Source organism: Pteropus vampyrus, unplaced genomic scaffold, assembly GCF_000151845.1.
Source record: "Pteropus vampyrus isolate Shadow unplaced genomic scaffold, Pvam_2.0 Scaffold273, whole genome shotgun sequence".
Taxonomy (NCBI): Eukaryota; Metazoa; Chordata; class Mammalia; order Chiroptera; family Pteropodidae; genus Pteropus; species Pteropus vampyrus.
Window position 1 is genome coordinate 490,054 of NW_011889054.1, and position 22,681 is coordinate 512,734.

At 31.8% G+C, this 22,681-nt stretch overlaps 1 protein-coding gene and 1 pseudogene across 1 annotated transcript in view; one reads left to right on the forward strand and one right to left on the reverse strand.

Annotated features, from left to right (window-relative positions):
• Positions 1–22,681, forward strand: part of VPS13A (vacuolar protein sorting 13 homolog A) — a 190,048-nt gene that overhangs the window by 161,666 nt on the left and 5,701 nt on the right. Inside the window, exons 69-71 of the mRNA XM_011375502.2 lie at positions 3,260–3,374; positions 19,853–19,938; positions 22,083–22,206. Coding sequence (XP_011373804.1) covers positions 3,260–3,374; positions 19,853–19,938; positions 22,083–22,206 — 325 coding nt within the window. The remainder of the gene's footprint in view (positions 1–3,259; positions 3,375–19,852; positions 19,939–22,082; positions 22,207–22,681) is intronic.
• LOC105302450 lies at positions 8,065–10,933 on the reverse strand (annotated as a pseudogene).

Genomic DNA, 22,681 nt, shown 5'->3' on the forward strand with positions numbered 1-22,681 from the left:
CAAAATCAGTTGACTATAAATTTGAGCTTATTCTGGATTCTCACTTCTCTTCCATTTTTCTATATGCCCATCCTTATTCCAATAACACACTGTTTTGATTACTGTAGCTTTGTAGAAAGTTTTGAAGTAGGAAGTCTGAGTCCTCTGACTTTGTTCTTTTTTAAAATTGTTTCTTTTCTGAGTCATATGAATTTTAGGATTAGTTTGTCAATATCTGTAAAAAAGACAGCTGGGACTTTGATAGGGATTGTATTGAATCTGTAGATCAGTTTGGAGATTTTTGACATTTTAACATTAAGTCTCCCAGTCTATGAAATGGATGTTTTTCTATTTATTTAGGTCTTTAATTTCTTTAAATGATGTTTTACAGTGTTCAGTGTGCATGTCTTCTTTATTCCCAAGTATTTTATTATTTTGGTTACTATTATAAATGTCTTAATTTCATTTTTGGATTGTATATTGCTAGTGTATAGAAATACAGCTAGTTTTTATATTTTGACCTTGTATTGTGCAACCTTACCAAATTATTATCTCTAGTAGTTATTTTGTGGATTCCTTAGGGATTCCTATATATAACATCATATCTGAAAATAAAGGTAGTTTTACTTCTTCCTTTCTGATCTGGATGCCTTTGTTTCTTTTTCTTGCCTGATTGCCTTGGCTAAAACCTGTAATACAATGTTGAATAGTAGTGCCTAGGGCAGACATGTCTGTCTTGCTCCTGATTTTAGGGGAGAAGATTTCATTCTTTCACTATTAAGTATGTTTTTTGTTTGTTTGTTTGTTTGTTTTTTGTTTTTTTTATAATGTCCTTTGTTAGGTAGAGGAAGTTTCCTTCTATTCTGAGTTTGTTGAGTGCCTTATCATGAAAGGATATTGAATTTTGTCAAATGCTTTTTCTCTATCAATTAAGTTAATATTTTTTTCCTCATTAATATATGTATTACATTAATTGATTAATTGATTTTCATATGTTGAACCAACAGTGCATACCTGGGATAATCCCACTTGTTCATGATGTATAATCCTTTTTATGTGCCACTGGATTTAGTTTGCTAGTATTTTATTGAAGATTTTGTTTATAGATTCATAAGAGAAACTAGTCTGTTGTTTTCTTGTGATGTCTTTGCCTGATTTTGATATTAGAGTTAACAAGTAGAATGGAAAGAGTTTGTAAAGGATTTGTGTTAATTTTTCTTTAAACATTTCGTAAAATTCACCAGTGAACCTATCTGGATTTGACTTTTATTTCTGGTAAGTTTTTTGATTACTAATTCAGTCTGTTTGATATAGATCTAATCCAATTGTCTATTTCTTCAACTTAAATCTCTCTTTTTTTCTTTGTCATTCTAGCTAATGGTTTGTCATTTTTGTTGACTTTATCGAAGAACCAATTTTTGGTTCCATTGATTCCCTGCCTTGTTTTTCTACTATCTATGTTAGTTATCTCTGCTCTAATCTATTATTTCCCCATTTCTGCTAGCTTCAAGTTTACTTTGCTTTTCCTTTCCTCATTTCTCAAGGTGTAAAGTTAGATTATCTATTTTGGGGTCTTCTTTTTTAAATATTCTCTTTCACAGCTATAAATATTGCTCTGATCACTGTCTTTACTGCATCCCATAAGTTTTGGTTTATTTGTTTGTTTGTTTTTTTAATTTGTCTCAAAGTAGTTTCCTTTGTGTTTTTTTCTTCTAACCTTTAGTTATTTAGGTTTCTGATGTTTACTTTCCACAAATTTGTGAATTTCCCAAATTTTCTTAAAGATTTCTAATTTTATTCTGTGTGGTCAGATAACATGCTTTGTATGTTTCGGTACTTTTATATTTATTGAGACGTGTTTTATGGCCTAAAATATAGTCTGTCCTGGAGGATGTTTCATCTACACTTGAGAAGAACACATAGTTTGTTGTTTTTGAATTGAATGTTCTGTAGATGACTCTTAGGTGTAGTTGGATAATAATGTTCAAATCTAGTTCCTTGCTGATCTTCTGTCTATTTGATATTCATTATTGAAAGTTGGATATTAGGATAACTACTATTATTGAATTGTTTTTTTCTCTTTTGAGTACTGTCAGTTTTGTTTTATATATTTGGGGGCTCTTTTGTTAAGTACGTATATATTTACAATTTCTGTATCTTTTTGATGTATTGACCCTTTGCTCATGGTAAAATGTTGTGTCTAATAAGAATTTTTTGTTTAAAGTCTAATTTTTTCTGATCTCAGTATAACCGTTCCAGCTCTTTTGGTTACTATTATGTGGCATATCTTTTTCCATCCCTTTACCTTCAACTTACTTCTTAGACTCTAAAGTGAGTCTCTTGTGGATAGCATATAGTTGGATCATATTTTTATCTATTTTGCCAATCTCTGCTTTTAATTGGAAAAATTATCCATGTGTCTGTGTCTATACATGTGGATATGTTATGCAGTAAAGTGTGTTTGTATATAATAAATATTTATTGAAAGTGAATATTTGTTAAATGAATGAACAAACGAATGGACCATTTTCATATAGGTCCATACAGTCAAAAATGTTAAATAAAATATTACAATACCAAATTCAGCAGTGCATATATGTATTTCAAACAATACATATCAAGCCCAAGTAGAAATGTGAGGGTATTTTAACATTAAAAAAACATGTATTTTGATATATAGCATTAATAGATTGAAGGAGATAAGCCATATGATTACATCAAATGACCAGAGGAAAAATCTTTATTTAAAATTAATCGCCCATTTTCAAAAACAGTAACAATAACAACAACAAAAGAATGATAAGCAAACTAAGAGTAGTGAACTTCCCTGGCTTGACAAAAGATTCCCTTAAAGAGAAACCATTGCTAATATCTGTACTTCATGGACAACTCTTAGAAGCTTTCTGTTTAAAGTTAGAAATGAAACAGGATGCCTGCAATCTTTTCTTGTATTTAGCATTGTGGAGGAACTAGATAGTATCACAGGAAAAGAAAAAGAATATAAAAATCTTGTCGGAAATGAAAAATCAATAATCATTTGCTGATTCTCTGGTTATTGTCTACAAAGAGTCCAAGAGACTCTGTAAACAAACTTCTTTACAGTTCTACATTTTTCTAGAGAACTTAACATTATTTGTGTCATAAAAACAGATTTGAAAATGAGAGGTTATGTAACAGTCTTATTTTATCCAAAGAAGATCCTTTTTAGTAGTGGCAATTTAAAGTCTATTAGGATTTTTTAAATAATTTTAAAAATCAAGTTGTATTTTTTTCCATCTAGGGCTACAGAGACTTCTGATGAAGTGGAGAGTCTGCGACCCCCTCGGTTCTTTAATGAAGATGGAGTTATCAGACCTTACAGGTTGAGGGATGGTACTGGAAATCAAATGTTACAGGTGGGTGAAGAAATATCTTATAAATTAATTCAGTTAAGTTAGCTTTTTTAAAGGTAACTATATAATGCTTCAAATATTTGTTAAATTATTTGAGCTTCTTTATGTTTTGCTTAATTCCATTTATAAGATTCTTATAGTTACTTAGGTTTTCATGTACATTTATTTACTATAAGATTTTTTTTTCTTTTTTACAGGCATCAAAAGTTTGATATGAAAACAGTTAATGCATGACTTTGCACGTGAAAGCCAACAGTAGATTTTAGTCTTTAAATTTACAAACTACGTACAGCTGTTTCAGTATTTTGAATACAAAGAAAAGCTTTTGTATTGGTAACTTTTTTGTACAGGATTTTTAGTGAATCTGATTTTTTTTTATAGGGTATTCTTAGTTCTGTACTGGATTTTTGGTAAATTTGTTGAAAGCCGTTGTGCCTATGTACCCTCATTGTTGGTGGTACTTTTTAGCCAATTAAAACATTTCTGTTTAGGGTACTTCTTTCTTTTTATCACACTTCTAGTAACTTATCAACCAGATATAGTGCTCAGTCCAATTAGGCATGGGTAAGGAAAAAAATCAGGACCATTGCTGTTGTGAATTCTTTGGTTCTTAGGCTTTTCTTTTAAAGAAGTTCAAATAGCCATAACCCTCTTTTTGCTTTATGCTTGTGTAGTCTATTTAAAACCACATGGAATTTGATAAGCAGTTCACATGAAAGCCATCATCTTTTAGTAAAGAAAATTAGCTTTTGGATCAGTAGACAGTTTGAAGGTAGAGTATTTTATCTGTATAGACAACTTTCTTACTTAGTAAATTGGACTTTTAAAAATCTGGATTATGGTGTAGGTAATATACCACTATACCAATTTAAATATACCAATTTAAAGTAGTTTGTGTGGTTTCGATGTGGAATACTAAAAACAAACCAGTTATTATGTTGTATACATTTGAAAATATAACCTTGAAATTTTAAATATTGTCATGTTTAATATTTTGCTCACTACATGCAGAGTATATAATTTTATATAAAATATACTTCCATCTAATGTAGTAAAGCATAACCATTGAGTTAATGTGCAATATTTAGGAGTTTTACATTGTGTTTAAATATTTTAAAAGTATCAAAATAATTCCATATTGGACTAGAGCTGGCAATCTAGTAAGAGTCTGTACAGTCTCTACGATCACAGTATATCACTCTGTGAAAGATGGAAATGTTGCAGAAGTAACCAAAGGTTCATATAGTTGAAACCTATTTCTTCTTAGTACCCACCTTCCTTTTCAGAACACAGTTAATATGTTGCATTTCCAACATGTTGCATTTTACTGGACTGAATCCAACACCATTTAAAAAAACTAAAAATATTTCTTGAAAAACTATTTTAATAAATTTAGTAGGAAGTAAGGATAAACAGTGAGGAGAGTTTAGAAATATATCCACATTACTAGGGAACAGATTATAATATGGAAGAAAGCCATGAAATACCAAACATTGCTCATGGTTGATAACTTGATTTCACCAACATAAATTTATTCTACACCTTCATTAATTGTTTTCTGAAGCTTTAAACTTTAGCATTTAAAGGTCATGACTTTTGACTGTATTTTAAAGGACGTATATTATTTTTATTAGGCCAGTCTTAGCAATAATGGCTAAAAGAGCTATTTAAATGACTAAAAACTCAAAATCTTTGTCAGCCATTACTTGTTTTTCAGCAGGAACATTAAATACAGTATTAGCTGGAATACCTATAGGAACTCACCAGATGCCTTAGGATGTTTGTGATTAGCATTATTCTCTTACAGGTATAAGAAATGGATTGATTGTTGCTTTGGTGGTAATGGTGCTTTTTTGGCTCAAAACTCTGTTGTATTATTAGCAAATACTTTAAAATATACAAATACCAGTACTGTGGAAAAGAAGTAGACAATATATAAATAGGATTTAAAATCTTATCTGCTTAGATTTAATCTAAGTGATTTAACTGTGGTGCCCTTAGAAACTATTTAATAGTTTCAAATATTTCTCCTTTTATTTTTTTAATTTTCTAAAAACAATGTTCTGTGTTCACTAAATTATATATGCCAATATATAATTAAACATAAAATATACTTTCATTGTGTACCTTTCTATCTAGGAAGTAGCACATTATTTATGGTGCATCCTAGTAAATTAAAGTTGCCTACTAGAGAAATAGAATAATTCTAATATATTCACAGAGTACATTACTGACACACTGAACTATTTTATACATTAAGTGTAGCAACCATTAGAGTTTAGTCTTAGGTCTATTAAGTTATGGAATATTATATCCATAATTACCATCTTACTCAAAGCTGAGAAGTCTGCTTCAAAATTATCCTGACTCTTCGAACATTTCATAATTTTACATGTTTTCCAAGCAATTTACCATACTTAACTAACCTTTGTGCTTCTTTTTTCCTTTACCATGCTTACAGAAAATTCAGGTCTACAGGGAGTGGATTATGACTCACAGTAGCAGTAGAGATGATGATGATGATGATGATGATTAGATCTCAAATGTTAAAATTCATATGTTCTTTGTCATTTTATTGGAAATGTTTCATTAACCTTTGTTGTATGACTGCTATCATAACACCCGTATATATAACCATTTTAGAGAGTTAAAATACTTTTTCTTTTAAAATGCTTTTCTATACTTTTTCAAAAAGCAAAATAATTGCATTATTTAAGCACAGAAAAATGTATATCCAAAGTAGGGCATAATATATATTTCAGCATTTGCTTGTATATATTTGTAGTTTTGTAATGCAGTTTGTCTTTACAATTTAAAGTTAGACTGAAATTTTTTGCTAATGTTCACTAGCTTTATGTTAAATTATCGGTTTGTTAGCAAAATGCTATTTTTGATGTTCTCTAAATTTTCTGGGCTGTAATGTAATGCCATTGTGTAAAAAAAAAAAAAGAAAAGAAAAGAAATAGTAATAGCCAGCCAGTAAATATTTCATATTTAGCATTTTAAAAGTATTTTTTTCAAATTTCTTTTAATAATATTAAATTTATATAACTCAAAGCCGTACAAATATGTTATTCTATTTCAAGATTATATAGGCTGAACTACTGTTATAGGAATGAACTATTATAAGGAACATTTATGTTTGTCACGGAAGTGAAATAATTTATAGTCTGAGAATGGAAAAATGTTCATTTCATTTTACTTTTTATTCATTATATATTGTGAAACAATGAAGTTGGTTTTAGAGTCATTATATTTACTTATCATCTTACATATCTATCTTAATGAACAGAAAATTGGAAGTAGAGTTACATTTCTTTAAAATCTCTTGAACAGTAAAAAGATTTAAAACAATATTATAGTAACTAGTAAACTTTGTTCTTGTGGTCTTAAGGATTCATCATTCTTAAGGTTTTATCTCTTAGAAGTAAATATGTTCTTTGACAGTATAATTGCCCTTGTTCTTTCTGTTTCTGTTTTTCTACCACAGAGAAATAATCTTTTCAAGCTTCTTTGACCGATATTAATTATTTTCCAGTTTTTTAAAAACAGTATATATTTTTAGAGAAATATTTAAGACTGAGGATTACCCTATTTTACACTAGTAAAATTACTCTATTTTACACTAGTAAAATAGAGTAATACTTCTGGATTTCTACCTAAAGAAATACATTATATATAGTAAAATATATTTTGTACAGGTCCTATATCTTCTTGATGGAAATATGGGACCTGTACAAAATATATTTTACTCCTCATCAAATATATAGAAAATTAGTTTTTTTGTTTTACACCAGTGTTTTCTTAATGGAGATATACAACCTGGACAAAAATATCTTCTTATCCCTCATCAAATATATAGAAGAGAGTTCAATTATGGGACTTTAATGAGATGAACAGTTCTTTTGTTCATTACTGATTATATAATTAGAACTTTAAAAATGGAAGTATCCATCTAATAAGAAAGTCTAATGAGAAAGCTGTGTTTGAAAGATAATGCAATATTATACCTTTCCATATCCTTTATTTTCCCAATTTCTACATGGTATTTGCTTATGTGTAGAAAAGGAGTTCTCTCTTAAGGGAGTCATTGCTCATTCCTTATTTTGTTTTGTGTCTACTTGACACTTGAATAATATATTGAAAACTGGCAGGAAGAAAAATTTTCCTGAAATTGCAGATACCTAGCATCATGGATAAGTTTATTAAAGCCTATAAATGAATTAATTAGTGCTCATATTGCATATAGATATAACAAATGTAAATCCAGAATAATATTGCTAACTTTCAATATTCTTTATAGAAAAGGAAGTCAGAATAAATTTGAATTTGCTCCTATATTTACAATACTCAGGATTTTATAAATTTTACCTTTTGAAATAGTTCAAAACACCTATCATCAATACAATATTGAATATTGATTTTAAGGTCGTGTTATTGAAGTTTACAGATGGAACCATTGTTGATCCATGACTAGGACATCAATGTTCAACATGATATATATGCTATTGTATTCATATCCCAACTCTGTATACACCAAAGAGTGATGACCACTGTGGTTGCTGCCACACTAGTTTGTCTGATTTGAGCCTTGTGGCGGAGTTTTGTGTTATGCTTTTCTGTGGTGATGGGAGGAGGACCAGAAACAACCGTCCCAGATGTTATTCGAATACTTTTTTCTATTGCTCTTCAAGCCCCTGTTTTTCATTTTACAGATTTCCTTGTAAATTTATCATTTATTATAGTAGTCCAAAAATATTAAAGGTCCTATGAGGTCTAAATAAGATATACGGATTATACAGTTAGATCAAGTAGTACTTATAATGAATGTATAACAAGAATGTCAGTTTTATGTATTATTCTATCCTTGTACCTTTCGGATACATGGAGATCAATTTAAAATGTTTAGAGTGTTAATTTAGTCTTTAATTTCAGTGGAGGAATGTTCAAATTCACGAAGTACAGTGAGTATAAGTAATAATATACAAAACATTATATAGTAGACTTGGATTTGTGTACTTTAATTTATTTCTCCTTTTTATTAGTAAGAAATGGCATGCACTTTAATTTGTCAAAAGCAGTTCTGGCAGCAACATTCTACTTCTTTTACATAGTAAAGTGAATATCAGAACTACAAAGTCGGGAGATGTAAAAGAATTATTATTGGGGAAGGAAGTTGTCAAGTGAAACAACAGCAAATGAAGAACAAATAGGAAACTCCCAGTTGTCACTAGTACACAAGCCCTCCATCATATATGATACAGGAGGCATTTCAATTTGTGACCTGCCCTCCTAGCCTAGAAATATCAAATGCTTTTCCATTCAATCTAATACTTCTGGATTTCTACCTAAAGAAATACATTAAGAACATGGAAAAGTTGCTTACTGAAAGGAAACCCCCAAAGAAGAATAAGGGAGTGAATGTAGAAATTAAGAAGTTATGTAGAACTATTTATAATTAACTATATTTTCATATCTTCACAGTAATACAAAACAGTCACTTGCAGTACTGGTTCAGATTACTTAAATACCAGATACATTTTTAGTCCTTCACATATGTGTTTGGGAGTTACTTGTGTTTATAAGAAATGAAGCTATTAATACTTTTCTATTACAGTCACTGCACACCAGGAGGCAAAACAAGTCAAGAAATGGAGTTTTCCCAAAGCTACTGTGAAAAGATTATAAATAGTTGATTCCATAAACATGAATGGTTTCTTTGCTATAGGAAATCCAAGTGGAATGGGGAATGGAGATGTGTAAAAGGTTTCTTGAGGGGAAGAAGAATGACACCTTGTATATAGTTAGTTTTCTGCTCCTTCTGCTACATCACATTCTTCTCCTGCATGGTCTGATGTCCATATGTTAGGTTGTGTCTAAGCTTCTTCGTGATAAAGATAACTGTCTTTGTGCAAATCTTCATTCATTGTATCAAGTTCTATAATGGCCTCATCAAAAGCCATTTTAGCCAGTGTGCAGGCAAGCTCTGGGTTATTAAGGGTCTCATAGTATAATACAGAAAATTTAAAAGAGCCAGCACAAAATGAATTGGGTGTGTGGGTTGCATCTCTTTCCTCCTTATATCAAAAGCCTCTTATATCAATGATAAGCTCCTTGGGCATTATCATTTGTTTTTGATCATCACCTCATGCAAGGTACTAGAAGTAACCTCCCTTCATTTTCAGATAGAAGACCTTGCTCTCTGAATTAGTTGTGTTGGCCATTAAATACTTACCCCAAAATTCCACTATGGTGGTGCAGATTAGACCTCAGTTCGGACTCCCGCTTTCTCTCGATAGTCCTAAATCAGATGCAACTTGTTATAAGTGTTGATTTTCTGCTCGATGCTCGAGATGACCCTCCAGGCAGAACTGTGGCCCCTGACCACATTCTAGTAGGCCACTGAGCAGGTTGCTCTCACTGGACAGCTTGGTTTGGTGCCCTACTCTGTCACGGTCTCCATACAGGTGGCATGTTCTTGTAGCGCTCGGCCGGCATAGCCAGCTTCGCTTCTGGATCAGCTCTGTCCTCCATGGGGATGAGGAGGAGAGCAAGGGCGAGCATGGACCAGGATCCAGAGGAGGCGTGCTGAGGGCCTTCACATCTCCGTGGCCATGGTGCGAGTCCCACCACTTTGATCCACTTTGGGCTTTAACCAAGGACCCTCCCATCTCATAAAATTGGTTTTTAATGTAACCTCCTTCATTGTATGTACATATTCTAAAAAGTGAAATGGTAAAGATAGCTTCTAAATTACAGTATGCCATTCCTCTGGAGATGCTTAAGTATTAGAGCATTCAAATTTTTAAACAAATAAACAGGATAGAAATTTACTACGTATATTCTTCTTAAGTAGGCATACTGTGTTTTTCTACTGTTATCATTTGTCAATAACCTGTTAACTACGTATGTCTACAAAGATTTTCTGAATGTATTCAATAATACTTGGGGTTTCTATAAATTAAAAAATTTAGCGATCCATACTTCCATGAATAAAGCTAACTCCTTGTTATGGATCAGCTAACATAGATTCTCAATCTACAATTTTAGTATGTTACAAGAAACATGAAAAAATTTTTAAAGTAGATTATTTTCTACATCGTTAAAGTAATATATGTTCAGTAAAGTAGGAAATAACAGTAAAAAAATTCTGTCTCCCCACCATTAATGGTGTATTTCCCTTTTAGCTTTTTTATGTGATTATGATCCAAATATATAAATTTCTGTTACATATTTTTTTATTTTATTATGTTTTTATAAACAGAACTATTAACTTGTAAAAATTTTAAAAGTCACTCATTCATAGGATAATCTCCAATATGAGAAGCCTGGTTTTTATTTCCAGAATACATATATAGCAGAACTTTTTCTTTATTTTTATAGCTTCTGCTTTTTGATTGAACATACTTCTAGCTTTTGATTTTACCTTATAAAAAAATTTCTTCCCCTTAAATCTCCTCTTAAAATGTGTGTGATGTGTATGTGACCTTGTGTCCTTCATTGTGTATGAATATTGATAGTCGGATTGTCCCATGGGGGTACTATGTTCTTACCCATTTCAGATATTTTGAAATTTTCTCTGTTTGAATCTCTTACGTCTCTTACATAGATATCATGGTTGCCATTATGTAAATTGTTGTAGAAGGGGGGCTGTTTTTGTTTGTTGTATATTTCTTTTTTTTTCAGAAATTACAGGTTTATAATTAGCTCCAAACACTGCCTTAATAGCAGTTGGAAGATAACTGCCTTCAGCCGACGTGGTCTTTCCCTTTACTTCGGGAGGAGAATTACAACTGACCTGGAAGAAAGGGCTTACCATAGGCAGTCAGATCCCCAGAGTAATGCCGAATACTCTTCCTGGCTTCATCTGAAATTTTGAGTAAGTGCACTCAAAGAACTAGGAGACAAAGGCTTATTGGATTTCACTCTTCATTTTGTAACTCTTCCTTTTCAGAAGCATACTTCTGAATGGGATGAGAAAGCTGAAGAGAGCCAAATTCTGGTATCCCGGCAAGTTAGAGTTTTAGCATCACAGATAAAGCAGGTCCCATGGAAAAGGAGGTTACCTATCCAGCTTGCATACAGTTCTCATACCTCATACCTCATTTATTCGTTTAGCAGAAATCTCTTGGAGAGTCTTTGGTACATCATTTTTGAAGGTCCACATTTTTGAACATTTAGTAGTAAGTCCCACTAATTTTATTTTGGACCAATAGAGTAATTCACTGCACTCAAAACCTTCCAGTATGAAATAAAAATACTTTTTGAATAAGACTTTGAAATTATGTCTTTTTCTAGAGGTGATAGTTACACTTAGGGAGATTTTAATTTTCTTTGTCTCAAGTGTAAAATGAATTTTTTGTTTCTCTTTTTTAATACAGTAACTTGATTTTAATATAGCAACTTGAGACTAATTATTTTTGTAAATCTTTTTTAAAAGTTTGACATCATTGCATTCCTTAAATTTGTAAATGTATTAAGGAAAGATAAATACTAGTAAAATAGAAAATTTAATATTTAGTTTTAAAAGAAATTCTCAAATATTAAGCTCAAGTAGGTTCAGCTTGAGTCTTCTTACCGAGGATGTGCAAATAGAGCTAAAATTCTGTAGTAGAAGATATGAATTTAGAAGGTCTCTAGTCTTTATTTAGCTAAAGGTACTATGCTATAACCTGGAACTCAACTCATGACTTCTCTACCGATGTGTTAGAGCTCTGCTTAAAGCTCTCCCTGGTTAATTCGGATGGAACAGAGATTCTCAGCATAAGTTGAGTTTAGTAAAGTTCATTTAGATTTTTTTTTTTTTTAGTGTGTACTCTAACAATAGTGTTGAAAGACTTTAGTGTAAGTTTGAAGTTTATTTTCTTATTGGCCGAATATCCTGTGAAAAAAATGTTCTTTTGCTAAATGAAACCATTCATTTACATACAAAATTAGATTGGAGACCCCTTTCATTCACCTGAAAACAAAATTTGATGTCATCTGTGAAAGGAAGCACCATGTATACTTTGTCATCTCTTTGTCAGTTAAGAGTCTTTAGTTATAAATTCAAATGAAATTGATCTCCTACTTACTGAACTTTAATGCCAGTTTTTCAGTGAAAATTTACCACTGTAAAGAATCCTATAAGAAGCAGTGTGGAGAAATGTACGTTTAGCTATTTTGTGGTCCTTCAGGCCTAAGTAGTTGTTTTAGTTGGGAGATCCCATGAAGCTGCAGTTTGGAATATAAGTGTGGAAGGCTGGATATTTCATGTAAATTTTCTGAAATAAATTGCCAGGTTATTCTGAATTTTAAAATTGCCAAAAGAGTAAATGTATAATTATGTATAATTGAATTTCTGCTGGATGATTTGGTAGCGTAGTTTATATGCATACAAAGAAAAAAATTAATGCTGTGTATTTTTTATGCATGTATTTATTAAACTCCTGTTAGTTATGCATTAGACAGTCTTCTAGAACTTAAGGTGTAGCCCTGAAGAAAATAGTTAAAATTCCTGCTCATCTCATGAGATTATAATTGTAATGAGCTTTATTATTCTGGTGATCAAAAATAAAACAAACCATGTTGTCCAACCCTGTAATGCGGGATCTTCACAGTGTCTTTTTGACTGTGGATGAGCTGATACGTGTGAGACCCTGAGGAACTGTAGGAATCAAAAGAAAAATAAGATATGCCCAATCTTCCAAAGAGTGATTCCTAGATATTATATGAAATTGAAGCTTTGTCAGGGACATGATACAGTTTGTGGGATATCTGAAACCATATTCCAATGAGCTGTTAAAATGGGATCCCAGTGCATCTACTGGAATATATGTAGTTTTTCCATACTCATGTTGACAATAATTATCTGAGATGCAGCAATACCCTATCATAGCTTAGGACCTGGATTCTGGAACTAAGTAAATGAGTTCATTCCAGCCTTTTTCTTTTATTGGCTTTATAATCTTTTATTATGCTTGTCTGACCTCAGTTTCCAGACAGCAAAATGGAGATAATTATAGTGCTTAAGATTACCTTGCTGTTGAGATATACATAACACCAGAGAACAGTAGTTTGTGATGTTACTAGGATTAAAACAAGTAAGGTCATGTCTGTGATTATTAGTACAATGTCTGATAACTAATTATATTTTTATTATTCCAAATGGATAGCACTTGATGCTAGTTCTTGCTCATCATTGATATAATTCTGTATTCCTCATTCGTCTCCTCTTTACCAAGATAAAAGCATCATTAAATCTTATCCTTTTTTTCTTTCAAGATTAATAGAATACTTTAGTTAAAATACCAGGACAATTTTCACACACTAACTGATGAGCAGTACAAACAATAAAACCAGTGATTTGGTCTGCTCTGTATTATACAGTGTTTTTAAAGAAATGTTATTGTTGTTTTCAATTATACATGGTATCATGAGTCAGTAGTGTTCCCCAAAAGAGGTTCTGCTGGAAATGCATTACAAGAGACTCTTGTAACTATCCACTTAAATTATTTCTGACCCACCTCTCTGGCCCTTTTTCTAGAATATATTCGGTAGGTTAATTAATGGTCCGTTTTCAATGCACATAATTATGTCATGAACATAATTCTGTCTTTCTCCAGACCATTTTAATTGAACCAGTTGATGACAATTCATATTAAGGTAATAGTTTTATTTTATTTGCTTTTATGTCACATGGTTATGCTCAGCTTTCTTGCCCTGCCTAAGCTATCAACATAGTTTATAGTTTGACAGTTGAAATAGCTCAATAGTATGGGAGGAGACAAAGGTATGGGGGACTAAATAAGGGCTAATTCCTCTTCAGATTTGATGACGCTCAGATTTGATTTTTTTAAAAAACCAACTTGGCTCATGGAATAAGCTAAATATCACTTTCCAGTTCTGTTTACATTTATTTTATTAGGTATATGAAATCACTGAGCTTTGAGATAATGAATTTCTACTGTTTGATCCTAAAGCTTGGTTCAATGCCTGTTTTTCCTGGCCATGACCCTCAGAGTCTTTTGAAGTGGATTAGTAAAACATTTTTTATTTATAACCTTTAATCAGATAACTCGAAGTTATGCTTACTGACTATTATTTTCTCTAAATATAAGATTGTTTTGAACAAGGTGTCTATTTCTTAACTAATTGAGAAATGGTAGCATTTACCCTTTTAGTTTAAAATTATCTGCCTGAACTTTGTTGCTTTTAAAGTAAGTTTAATTTTTTAGTATAAGCTGTTCATAAACCTTTCCTCTTTTCCTGTCATCTCCAGTAGATTTTCTGCTTGATAGCATTCTTACTTTTACTTTACCTTTTATCTAGATAAATTTCATTTTCCTTTTATCCCCCATGACCTTTAGAAAAATGAGATATTAATCAGATTTTCTTTTTTGCTGAATTTTGTGTTCTTATACTTTGTATATTTCCCACAAATTATTAGCGCTTTACAGTCAGGCCTTCATATCCACCGGTTCTGCCAATCCTGCATTGAATTGAATCCGAGGATATGAAACTTGCTGATGCAGAGGGCGAACTAAGGGACTTGAGCATCTGCAGATTCTGGTGTCCAGGGAGATGACTGGAACCAATTCCCTGCCAATACTGAGGGACAAGTATATATTGTTTGGGATCTAAAATCTTCTGTGTTAGTGATTTGTTCCTAATATCTTATCATATTTTGCTTTTTTTCCAAAAATATTTTTATTATAGAACTCTACTTCATAGCATTTGTATAATTTGAGAGTGTTAGCATGTTTTCTGCATAGTAATTTCTAGTTTATGTTCTCTCTTTAAAGTATTGGGAACATGGATTTAGTAGAGGGTAACCCTGATACCAGTGTCTTTCAAGTTCCTGTTTTCTGTGTGACTCTGAGTTTGTGACCACTCTGAGTCTGTGACCAACTAAGGTTAACATACTTGTATTTTCTAATGCAAAATGGATCCTTTTACCAATAACCATACATTTTTAATTATCTATAGATTCTGACAATTATATGTAATGAATGTAGTTACCTTTGTATTTTTCCATTTATTTCTTTAAGAAAGTTCTCAAATGATGATAGGTAATTCATATATACTTTTTATGAATAAGGCAAAAATTGTTTTTCCTTTAACATTAAAGCATGTTAAATTGGGCTAACATATCTAAAGCACAGGCTATTGTGCTTAATACTTCAGCTAAGTCATTTGATATTTCAGTCAAATCGTGGTCTTTTTGCAAAGGCTCTACATAGTGACTCAGCCTTGGTTTTGCTGGTTTATTAATTTTAAAGGGTATCACAATTACTTTAGTAGAAACATTCAAAGCTAACATCTGTTTGAGATGGAGAAAGATAGGACATTAACACTAAATTATTTGGACCCTGTTAACCTAAAGAAAACCAACGGGCCTGAACTGCTTTAGCTGCTTAACTCAGCAATATCCAGCATTCAAGGATACTGAAGACATTTTTGAGGCACCATAAGAGGAGACATCATAGTATAGTGAAAAGCAGTGGAATTAGAAGTGAAGAAACCACCTTTCTGAGCCCACTTTTGTAATTGACAGTGTGACCCCAAGCAAGTCACTTAACTATAACCTAACTACACTAGGTCATTGTGAAGGTTAGATGTTTAAGACACCTGGTACTCAATTTCTTCATGTCTTAAAGGAAGAGATTGGTTTAGACTGTACAATAACATTCCTTTAGGTGTAAAATTCTGTTGTTATTTTCCCCTAAAATAACATGACATTTTGAAAAGCATAAAGCTTTCTATACAGAAAATTTATCAAGTCAAATAATTAGGCAGAAAGTTGTTACCAAAGCATGGCATTTGTAGACTCTACAGCATGATGGAAGGTGGTGGCTGATAAGCTATCACATTTCTATTCGCTCCCATGCTTCTATGGGATTAAGTTCCAAAGTTTTAGCTTCTGCTTACAGTGCTGTTCTTAGTCCATATTCATGTGTTTGTAATGGAGACTGACCAGTAAAATTTTGTTGTGTAAGGAGTTATCTTTGACATTTATTCAAATTTATCCATTCTAATAACAAAGAATATGGTTCATTATATGTTTCATAGTAGATGGTTTGGATCATAATGTGCATTTATCTTTCAAGTGTTGTATAAGGTTTTTGATGAACTCCAGAAAACATTGCATGATTGACCTTTTTTGTTTAGCTTTTATTTATACCAGATGCTACTATGACTATTGAAATTGGTTTAATTGCTTATAAGCACAGGTTATATTTTATTAAAGTACAGGCTAAAAAGTGAAAAGTGATGAGAGGCAGGCTCAACTCCAATGCCCAAACTTAACACAATATTGAAATAGAAGCTAGGTACTGAGGTTAAGGTTGAACCATAGCTTTTAAGTTATTTGAAGATTATTATCTATTAATAGGATATATTGATTTTTTTTTTGACTCCTAGTAGCAGTGATGTTCTTGAAGAGATCAACATTTCTATTCTTGATTTTAAAACTTGGCCATATAGGACAAAAGAAAGTAAACGCTTTTGAGCCAATTTCTTATGAAATACCACAGAAGTGAAGCAAAAGATTGTAAAGTTAAAAATAAAGCTTAGCTTCCACTCCCACTATTATCCTTTCCAAGCCCAGAGATAAGTGCAATGAACAGATTGGTGTGTTACTACCAACCCTTCCAGAAATTTTCTGTGCGTTTATATATAAGTATACCTGTATGTGTTTCTGCACCCCTCATTTGTTCTCAGTAATTTCACTTCATATTATCTTGCACATCTTTCTATATTAGTACACAAGCCTACCTTTTTCTTTTTTATGACCGTATAATATCATCCCATTGTTTGACTATTCTATAGTTTAAATAGTCCCCTATTAATGAACACTTAACATTTTTTGCTTTTAACACTGTTACCATGAAGATTTCTATATGTATATCTTGACATACTTTTGCATAAGATAAATACTTGCCCTGGAATTGCCAACCCAATGGGTATGTTTAATTGATTTGCATTTTCTTGATTTCGAGTTAAGTTGAATATTTTCTCATATGTTTATTGTTCACATTTTGTTTGTTTTGCTGAACTACCTGTTCATAAACCTGTCACATTTTTCAATTAGTTTATTTACCTTTCTTCTATTGGTTTATTCATATTCATGGAATTCTGTTATGATATTAGCTCTATATCTCTATTGTTAAATATTTTCCCAACTTATTTTTTTATTTTTGTTATTTTATTTCTATTTGCTTATTGTTTTGCCAGTCAGAGGTGTCTAATTTCCATGTACTTAGGGGTTTTTACATTAAGTTTTATTGACTTTTTGTTTTATGTTTAAGCCTTTCCCACTACAGTTTTGTTTTGTATACTTAAATAAATGAATCCTGTGGAAGGAATTAATTTGGTATAAAGAGAGAAGCAGGGATTCATTTTTAGCCAGTTAGTTGCCTGAAACACCATTTATGTAATAATACACACTTTTGCCCAGGAATCGGAAATGCTGTGTTGATTTTGTAAATTCCTGTATATAGTTATATAGGATTTTATAAAGTCCTGTGTGCATTTTGGTCATTTTCTGGAATCTGTTTCTTCTATTGATATGTCTGTATATAAGTTCTACCAGCACCAAACTGTTTCACTACTGCAACTGATAAATTGTATTAATATCTGCTAAGGCAGTTCTAATTCTCCTTTCAAAATTTACTGGATATTATCACTTTTTCTTAGATAAATATTAGTATTTTGTTAAATCTTCTTTCCCAAAACAAACTGAGAAACACTATCCTGGAATCAAGGAGAGAAAGAGAGAAGAGGGGAGAAGGGGGAACAGGGAGGGAGGGAGTGAGGGAGGTGGGGAGAGAGAGAGAGAGAGTGAGTGAGAGTGAGCGCGCGCGCGCACACGTGTGTGTGTGTGTGTGTGTGTGTGTGTGTGTGTGTGTGTGTGTGTGTGTGTGAAACTGGGGGTGGGGAGATAACATCTTTATTATAATGAATTTTTCTATCCAGGAATAAGAAATAGATTTCCCTATTCAAATTTTGTTTTTCCCCCTCAATACTGTGTTTTAACTTTTATCACATAAATTCTGTATGTTATGTGTTAAACTTGAGGATAACTTTCTTTTTATTTCCCTTGTAAACAGGATTTTTTCCTTCTATTTTTCAAGTTGACTATTGTGTTTATAAAATAAAGTTACCGAGTTTTGTGTACTTGAGTTTTCCAGATAGATCTTATCTGCAAATAATTTCTACTCTTCCTCTCCAATATTTGATTCTTCTCTCTCTTAATAATGTTTATTTTCTTAACACATGACCCATTTTGCATAGTTTTTCAAATTTATTTGCATAATTTGTTATCTAATAGTTCACATTAATTTCTTCTGAACCTGTGGTTATGTTCCTTTTTCATTTGTAATTCAAGGAATTTGTATTTATTTGCCCTACCTACTATAAGATACAGTAAAGATACTCTTTACTCAATACTGTAATCTTTGAAGTTAGAAAATTCTACCATGCATTAATTTGTATGCCTCATCTTGTTGTAGTTGGATTTTTTGTTGTCATGGTGGTGGTTTTAACTTCTGTCTTCAGTAGAAATGAAGACTATTCTATGAGGCTTCTCAACCATGATTATTATGAAGTCACTTGTTAGTCTTCTTCTAGGTTAAATAACTTTAGTTTTTTTGATATACACTCATGGAACATAATTTTCTTTGTATCCTCTTTTTGGATTTCATCAAGAGATCTAACATTTTGGCTAAATTCTTAACATAGGTCTTATTGGGGAATCTTAGTCACAATTACTTTGCTTGCCTTTAAAAAATAGTAGTCTGGTCTACATATTTTAAGTAGCCAAACTAACCACATCCTCAGAACAAATAGTATTTAGAACAGATTTAAAATTGATCTAGTTTCTTCTGTTTATATAGTAATATTTTCTGACACAAAGGATTATTAATTTCATGGTTAGACAGTGTTTCAACCGTCTTGAAAATAAAGGCCATTGCATATGCTAATTAGATGCTGGGTTTCCCATTAGTCTGGGAACACTCTGCTCCTTTTTTTTTAATGAGTTGTGAGATTAGCAAAGAAAATCACGTTTGTAAGGCAGATAGGGAGAGACAAGGTGGGAGCTAATAGTAATTTATATGGTACATATGTTTAAATATGTGTTTACATATATTTTTGTATAGATGTGATCAAATACTAATATATTTTCCAAGATAATATGAATGTGATAGTTTAATACAAACCTAATAGGCTCAGTTTAAACTTTGTAAGATAATGTCTCTTAAAAATTCAGCATTAAATATTGGCTTAGCTGCAATTGAGTAATCTTAAATAAAGCAGTGCAGATAGGTGCTTTTAAAAAGGAAGCAGCAATGATTTTGTGAATATTCAACTTTCTGATGATATATTTACTATATAATTGTTAACGACTTGCCCCCATTGAGAGGTGGTTTTTAAAGGATCAAAAGAGATTACTTGCATTACAATAGTAATTTTATTGATTTTCTCACTTTCACTTTTTTTAGGTCATGGAAAATGGAAGATTTGCAAAATACAAATATTTTACCCATGTCATGATCAATAAAACAGATATGTTAATGATAACCAAAAGGTAACTTTCTCTAATATAATTTGATGAGGGGTTAACTGACAACCACTCATGAAGTGAAGCAGTTGTTATTCACCTTTTGTTCCAGAGATGCTCCCAGCTATAGCCAAATTCTCAAACAGACCTTTAGGCAGTAGAAGGTACATGCAAAAATACAGTGGCATAGCCTCAGAGGGGCATGTTTTTGCAGGAGTCATTTTTTTACTGGGGAAAAGAATGAGCAAGTGCACTAATAATATGGAGATTTTGGGATGGCAGAGTGAAAATGTGACTGAGGGGGAGAGATTATGGCTAAATAGGAAGGAGTGGTCAGCAAACCTGTGTAGTTTTATTCACTATTGAAAAGGTGAGGTTATATAAGCATCTTGTTAGTTTAAGTTGACTATTGAATTTAGTCATTTTTAATGTTTTTAATACTAATAATTTCCAAGTCTTAAAATTTACAGCACTATTTTAATTTTCTTATACAAAAAGTAACATAGTCTTGAAAATAAACTTAAAGGCCATTGCATAGACTTTAAACTCACACACTATTAGAACGTATACATGTGAAAGTCAGTATTCTTCATTCCATCCATCCAGTATTCTTCATTCTTCATTCCATCCCAGATACCACTTCCTCTTTCCCCCTTCCCAGAGGCAGCCACTTTTACTTGTTTCCTTTGTATCATTCCTGAAATATTCTTCCCCTGTGCAAGCATTCACACATATTTTTTAATATAAATGGAAATCTATTATATACACAATTCTGTACTTCATTTTAATTTTTTATTTAAGATCTGTGTCTTGAAGATTATTCCATGTCAGCATATGGAGATATTTCTTAAGTGGTAAATGACTGCCTAGTATTTAGTAGTATGTACTGTAATTTACATCTAAATCGTTGCTAAACTTTTATAGTTCCAGACAGTGCTTCAGCATTTTGTTCATAGGAGTTTTCAATCATGTTTTTGTTAACCTCATTGACTAAAGGAAGAGTGACTCATTAGAGTTGAAGAAAGCTTGCAACATTTTAAAAATTACCTTCTTTTCGACATAGTGGAACTCTTAAAATAAGGTCACATAAACCTTGCCATAGTCAGGGAACTGTGTGAGTTGTAATGATCCAAAGGTAATATTTATTCTTAGGATTTTCTTTCCAAGTTTCAGATTTGAGGATAAAAAAGTCTTTAAATCAAGAGAAGGAATACTAGTTACCTGCTATGAGATTAGCCTATCTTTGATTTTTCACATGGTTGAAGACGTACTAGAGGACCAGTAGGTTTGTTCCACAGCCCCTACGTTCCAGGATTGGTGAAAGAGGGTATCAGACAGGAAACTGAGAGATGTAAGTCCTGATAAGTTTTCTCTTCCATTCTAGCCAAGAGCCAGGTTTTTCTTTAACTCAATTCCTTAACTTAAAGTATAGTTGCTTAAAGAAACCTCTGGTTGTACCTACAATTGATGTTTCAACCAGAAGGAAGAATTGGGGAAGAAAGGCCTTTGAAGAAAGGCTTAAATAGAATTGTAGACAGAATGCATTTTCATTGCTTTACTTTTTCCCTCATAATGGGGAGAAAACAAGAATTAATTTTAAAAGACTCTTTTGGTGTATGTTAGTAAACGTATTACATGGAGCCTTAGTAATAAAAGTACTTATTCTAAAGCATTAATTACATGACAGTTCCCCAGAATATTGGTTCTGCAAACTTTTCCTATTATAAAATGCCTTATATGTTTGGTCTTATAACTACTTCATTTTTTCTAACGTAAGTATGTTGTGCTATAAATTCCGCACTAACATTGCTTAAGCTGCATCACACAAATTTGGTTGTATTTTCATTCTCATTCAGTTCAAATTTTTTTCTAATTTCCGTTGAGAATTTTTGACCCACACACTATTTAGGAGTATGCTAATTTTGAAGCATTTAGAAATATTCTCATTATTATTCTGTTATTGGTTTCTAGTTTAATTTCATTATGAGAGAACATACTTCATATGATTTCAGTTGTTTTCAATTTATTAAGGTTTTTTATGACCCAAAATCTAGTAGTCTCTTGGTAAATGTTCTATATGTACTTGCAAAAATTGTGTATTCTGATAATATTATGTTATTGAATATAAGTGCCTTGGTTTTTAAAGTGAATTTTTTTTTTTTTTTTTGCAGTGGTGTATTATTTGTAACAAAAGGAACATTTGGACAGCTTACATGTGAGTGGCAGTACAATTTTGATGAGTTTACCAAAGAGCCATTTATTGTTCATGGGAGAAGATTGCGCATTGAAGCAAAGGTATGTTGAATAGATTTTTTTTTTTTTTAAAACTTAGAACTGAAAATAATGCATTGAAGTAGTCCTCTTTACTTTTGTAATATTCCCATCTCTTTTATAGATGTTACTGCTGTCTTACTCAGGCTTAAAGAAAAGAAAGCTAGGCCAAGAAAAAATATGCTACTTTATGTGCTATTACACTGACAACAACATTCCTGGGTCTTCATTTTATTCAGTCATAAAGCCTCATCTTCCTACTGCTGTCTATGGCGCTAAAATGAGAAAATCACTTGTATACTTCAGAATCTCTAGCAGTTCCGTACAGAATGTTTTTCCCTGAAAAATCTCACAAAAAGACACTTGAAAAGTTGTCTAACAGCTGATTGTTGATAATTCTTTCTCTTTTATAGATATTATCTTTCCAATTAAATTAAACCTTCTTGAAGGCAGAGACTGTTTTCTCTCTTTGCTTTGATTCCCAGCAGCTAGTACAGTG